Consider the following 5000-nt stretch of genomic DNA (forward strand, 5'->3'; position numbering starts at 1 on the left):
GGGGTGTGGCCCCCGGAGGTCAGGAGGTTGGGGTCGGCCCCCTTCCTCAGCAGCAGTTTGACCAGCGACAGATTCTGCCGGTCCACGGCCAGGTGGAGCGCACTGCGGCCGTTACGCTGCTCCTGTCCGCGAGAAGACAGCACGCCATCGGTGAGGGTAAAACGGGGCCCCCCCAGCCAGCCGAGCCCCCCCCCCCCCCGTTTTAGTTTTATTTGAGTTACCTTTGCATTAACTTCAGCTCCGAGATCCACCATGTTCTCCACCAGCGAGAGGAAGCCCTGAATGGAGGCCAGGTGGAGGCAGTTCAGACCTGCGTATAGATGATGAAGATACTCATTAGATAGAATGTCAGAGTACAAGTACAGTCACACAGTAGCATGTACTACAGTACGAGTACAGTCACACAGTAGCATGTACTACAGTACAAGTACAGTCACACAGTAGCATGTACTACAGTACGAGTACAGTCACACAGTAGCATGTATTACAGTACAAGTACAGTCACACAGTAGCATGTACTACAGTACGAGTACAGTCACACAGTAGCATGTATTACAGTACAAGTACAGTCACACAGTAGCATGTACTACAGTACGAGTACAGTCACACAGTAGCATGTATTACAGTACGAGTACAGTCACACAGTAGCATGTATTACAGTACGAGTACAGTCACACAGTAGCATGTATTACAGTAAATAATAGTATGTGTTACAGTACAAGTACAGTTATGTTACAGTACAAGTACAGTTATGTTACAGTACAAGTACAGTTAAACACTAGCACGTATTACAGTACGAGTACAGTCACACAGTAGCATGTACTACAGTAAATAATAGTATGTGTTACAGTACAAGTACAGTACAAGCATTTCAAAAAGCCACTCACAGCCCTTTTACATACAGGTCCGAGCAGCCCCCCATGAAAACACACGTCACCCCCCCCCCCCCCCCCATTGGGGACGTGCATTACTTCCCCCAAACACAGAAGCAAGTCCCGTCTGATACCTTGATAGTTGCAGGCAGCCATCGCCGTGTAAAGATGGTCCGGCTGACAGTTCTGCGTGATGACGCTGAAGCACAGCAGATCACCGTGGCGACAGGTGACGTGCAGGGGCGTGTCCCCGCCTTCGTCCACCAGAGTGGGGTCGCAGCCGGCCAGCAGGAGGCGCTGACACACGTCTGCCTGGTTTGTTATTGCTGCCAAGTGTAGAGGAGTCTGTGGGGAAAAGCAGCAAGGTGTTAAACATAGTGGACGAGTTCAGGTGGACACAGGTGGGAGGGGACACGGGTCGGGGGAGGGGACGCCACGTACCTGCCGCTGGTGGTTTTGTGCACTGAGGAACTCCGTCCTCCGGGACAGGTCTATCATCGTCCCGATATCGTTCTTGGCGTCGTGGATAATGGCCAGATGGAGCATCCTGCAGAGGCAGGAGACGAAACGCGTTAGACAAATCGAGGGGACATAGGAGACGAGTCCCAAAGACGGGACAACAAGACGAAAACTCACGGTCTTAATAAGGGACACAGGACACAGGACACAGGACACAGGACACGTGTATATCTTGGAAAATACTCCGACTGAACTTCCTGCTTGTCCCGTGAGGGGTCACCACAGGAAATCTACCGTCTCCGCTTCACCCTGTCCTTTGCATCGTCCCCGTCCCCCCCTCTGTTTTACTCCTCTCTTTTCTAGAGCACACCTCCGCTGCTCCAGATCCTCCTCTACCTGCTCCATGATTATATTCCAAGGGGCTTCCCGTCTCACCTCATCCCGTTAGTCTGTCTGTCACCACGGCAACCAAAAAGGGGCTCAGATCTGAGAACAGAAACGAACCCCTGCGCAATGACTCTTACAAGGACTCCCCTTTGGCTCCACAGACGCGCGTTTCTGGTCATTTAAAGTAAAAACGTTCCCTATTTCTAGGGCTTCGCGGGCGCGCGCGCGGGTCGGATTCCTCGGCGGCGCGCCTGGGACTTTCCCAGCCTGACCCGCTGATAATGGCCTTTTGTTTACCTCCTAGCACCGGGACCGAGCACGGCGAGGCCCCTTATGTAAACCGGGCGGGGTTTTTAATCTCTTTAAAAAATGAATCCGGTTAGACCCGGGCCTGAGCTGTGACGACAAAAAAACAGGAAAGAGATCAGATTACATCCAGAGTTGGGCCCAAATATTAAACGCTGTCGCCCTTTGTCCCCCCCCCCCCTTCAGCAGCTGTCCCCGGGGCGACTCACGTGTCTCCGTCCTCCGTGACGCGCGTCCTCCAGTCGTGCAGCTCCCCGGCGGGAGGCTCGCTCTCCAGCCGGAGCCGCCGGAGCTCGGCCGCCACGGCCTGGAACTCCTCCTCCTTCAGGGAGTCCAGGCCGCTGTCGAGCCGCTCCTCGGCGGCCTGGGCCGGCTTCCCTTCCTCAGGCTCCCGGGTAGGATGCATCCGGTTTAACGCGCCGGTCCGGTGGAGGTCCACGACGGGGTGCGTTTGGTTTAACGCGCCGGTCCGCTGGAGGTCCATGACGGGGTGCGTTTGGTTTTCTTCTGGCACCGTGAATGCCCTTTCTGTGTGGAGGCTGCAGGGGCGGAGCTAAAAGCGAGGTGGGGGATTTCCAGATCGCTCCGGGGGGGGGGGGGGGTTAAATTCACGCACTTCTAGTTCAAACTAAATCCTAAATTCTGCAGAAAAAAGACAAACATTTTTTTTACTTATGTTGCATTAAAATGTTTTGACATGTAAAATGCATTGAAAATCCGAAAGCTGCACCCTTTGAAATGTCCTGTAACCCTAAATAAATGACACAATAAAATGCTTCAACTAAAAAGTTCAAAGGTTAAAGGTTTTTTTCATCGCTGGTGAACTCCAGATTCAAGGACGGCCTCATTTCAGTGGTTTAGCTGTGACTTTGTTCTAATCTATTTGTTTGAATAACATTTACTGTTGCATGTTTCTAAAATAAATGTCTCTTGTATTATGCGTTTTAGATTGTACACAATGTTCTTGAATAAGTATCAGTAATACTTCATTATGTCTGACTGGGGAACCCAATGGCAGACTGGGAATGAAATGTTGTAGTGACGCATTATCGCCACACGGTGGCAGCAAACGCTCGTCATTCTCCAGCCGTCCTGCGTGTTTGAGGGCAGTCGGTGGTTTAGTAGCAGTGCTGGTTGCAGTAATAATGTTTATTTGTGTAGCTCGTATCAAAGTAAAATCATTATTACAAAAAGAAACACACAGAAAAGGTGAAACAGAGACCAAATATACAGGATACCCTTATTTGGTCTGCAGTGCATTCCCATGTCCATCAGAGCTCTGACTTTGTGCATGTGCATGATCTCCCTCCGATCTCTTATCAGCCAGAGCAGCTTCTAGTGGGGAATAGTCCCCCCCCCCCCCACACACACACACACACACTGATGATCAGCATCTCTCCTTCAGTTTCAGTACCTTTCTGTGTTCTGCTGAGGAGCAACGTGCACGTGCAGACACACAGAGGGACACAAATCAACGTGCACGTGCAGACACACAGAGGGACACAAATCAACGTGCACGTACAGACACACAGAGGGACACAAATCAACGTGCACGTGCAAACACACAGAGGGACACAAATCAACGTGCACGTACAGACACAGAGGGACAGCACTGTCCAAGGTATTCAAACCACAAGCAACATAAGAGACCTGCATGACCAGAGCGCTATGCGTCTCCGGGGGGGGGGGCTCGCTCTGAGCACGCAGACTGACCCCCCCCCCAAAAGAAAAATAAAAAATACTGGATCAACTTGACATTCTTGACCAGTCTGACATGCAGCGACTTCTAGTTGTGTTGATTTGCTCTTGTCAAATATCGATCTGCCTTTGATGTTCTTGATTTGCTGAAAGGTGCTCCAGAAATAAAGTTGATTGTTAAATTCTATCCAGAACATTCTCATTACAATCATTATATCTTATATAATATATTATAATAATAAACAGAAACGTGACTATGAAGGTGTTAAAGTGAACAACTTGATGCTCAGTGATTGATCTTGTTCTATTTCGTTTTCACATTTGCGCATCTTTTACGCACGAGCTCACAAACACGCGCACCTCTCTATCCCTCTCCCTCTCTCTCCCTCTCTATCTCTCTCCCTCTCTCTCTCCCTCTCTCTCTACTTGAATGTCCGCTCCAGACCGGAGTTGTTGTTCTTTCTCGGGGGGCATCGAGCCGCGACCACCGGACATGCCGCGCGGATTCCTGGTGAAGAGAAACCGGCGATGTTCGGCGTCGTATCGGGCGCGAATCAACAAAGCCGTCCCGTGCGTGGGCGCACGGAGCAACAGCGGGAGCTCCGAGGCGCTGCCCGCGTTCGGGGACGCGTGGAACCCGCACGTGGAGTTACCGGGGACCGAGGCGCACGTTTTAACTCCCGGTGGCGGTTTCTCCTTCTTCTCCCCTCCTCCTCCTCCTCCTCCTCCACGCGACGTGACATTTACGAGACTTCCAGAGCAGCCGTTCCTCCCCGCCAGGTGCCCGACGTCACCCCCGGTGCCAGACTTACCGGAGCTTCCGTTCCTCGTCGACTCCTCCTCGCACCGCCACGCAGCGAGGACCCCCGCGTTCCTGGAACCCGAGCAACCGCCGAGCAGCGGCCGGAACCACAAACCGTCCACCGGAAACCCGAAGAGAACCAAAGTCCGGAGAGTCAGCTCCGAGGACGAGTTCATGACTTCTCCGGTTCTGGGTCTCCGGATCAAAAAGGAGAGTCCCGAGCTGCGGGGGCGGCGGGGGAGCTCGTCCGGTCCGCTGGGGGGGTTCACCTGCCAGCTCTGTAAAGAGGACTACCCCGACCCGGTCTCCCTGGCGCAGCACAAGTGTTCCCGCATCGTGCGCGTGGAGTACCGGTGCCCCGAGTGCGACAAAGTCTTCAGCTGTCCCGCCAACTTGGCCTCCCATCGCCGCTGGCACAAACCCCGCCCGCTGAACAGCCACGGGGGGGACGCGTCCACGTCCGCGTCCGCGTCCGC

General features: G+C 53.0%; 2 protein-coding genes across 2 annotated transcripts; one reads left to right on the forward strand and one right to left on the reverse strand.

Moving 5' to 3' along the window:
• Positions 1-5: 5 nt before the first annotated feature.
• On the reverse strand, positions 6-2541 carry LOC137917434 (NF-kappa-B inhibitor alpha-like; the record flags this gene model as incomplete). The annotated part of the gene is made up of 5 exons (XM_068760175.1): positions 2234-2541; positions 1314-1419; positions 1007-1217; positions 222-310; positions 6-122 (listed from the first exon to the last, which is right to left on the reverse strand). Coding segments are annotated over exons 1-5 (798 nt in total), but the record flags the coding sequence as incomplete, so codon positions are not given.
• Positions 2542-4215: 1674 nt separating this feature from the next.
• On the forward strand, positions 4216-4982 carry LOC137917433 (insulinoma-associated protein 2-like; the record flags this gene model as incomplete). The annotated part of the gene is made up of 1 exon (XM_068760173.1): positions 4216-4982. A coding segment is annotated over exon 1 (767 nt), but the record flags the coding sequence as incomplete, so codon positions are not given.
• Between the last annotated feature and the right edge of the window lie 18 nt (positions 4983-5000).

Source organism: Brachionichthys hirsutus, unplaced genomic scaffold (genome assembly GCF_040956055.1).
Source record: "Brachionichthys hirsutus isolate HB-005 unplaced genomic scaffold, CSIRO-AGI_Bhir_v1 contig_1307, whole genome shotgun sequence".
Classification (NCBI taxonomy): Eukaryota; Metazoa; Chordata; class Actinopteri; order Lophiiformes; family Brachionichthyidae; genus Brachionichthys; species Brachionichthys hirsutus.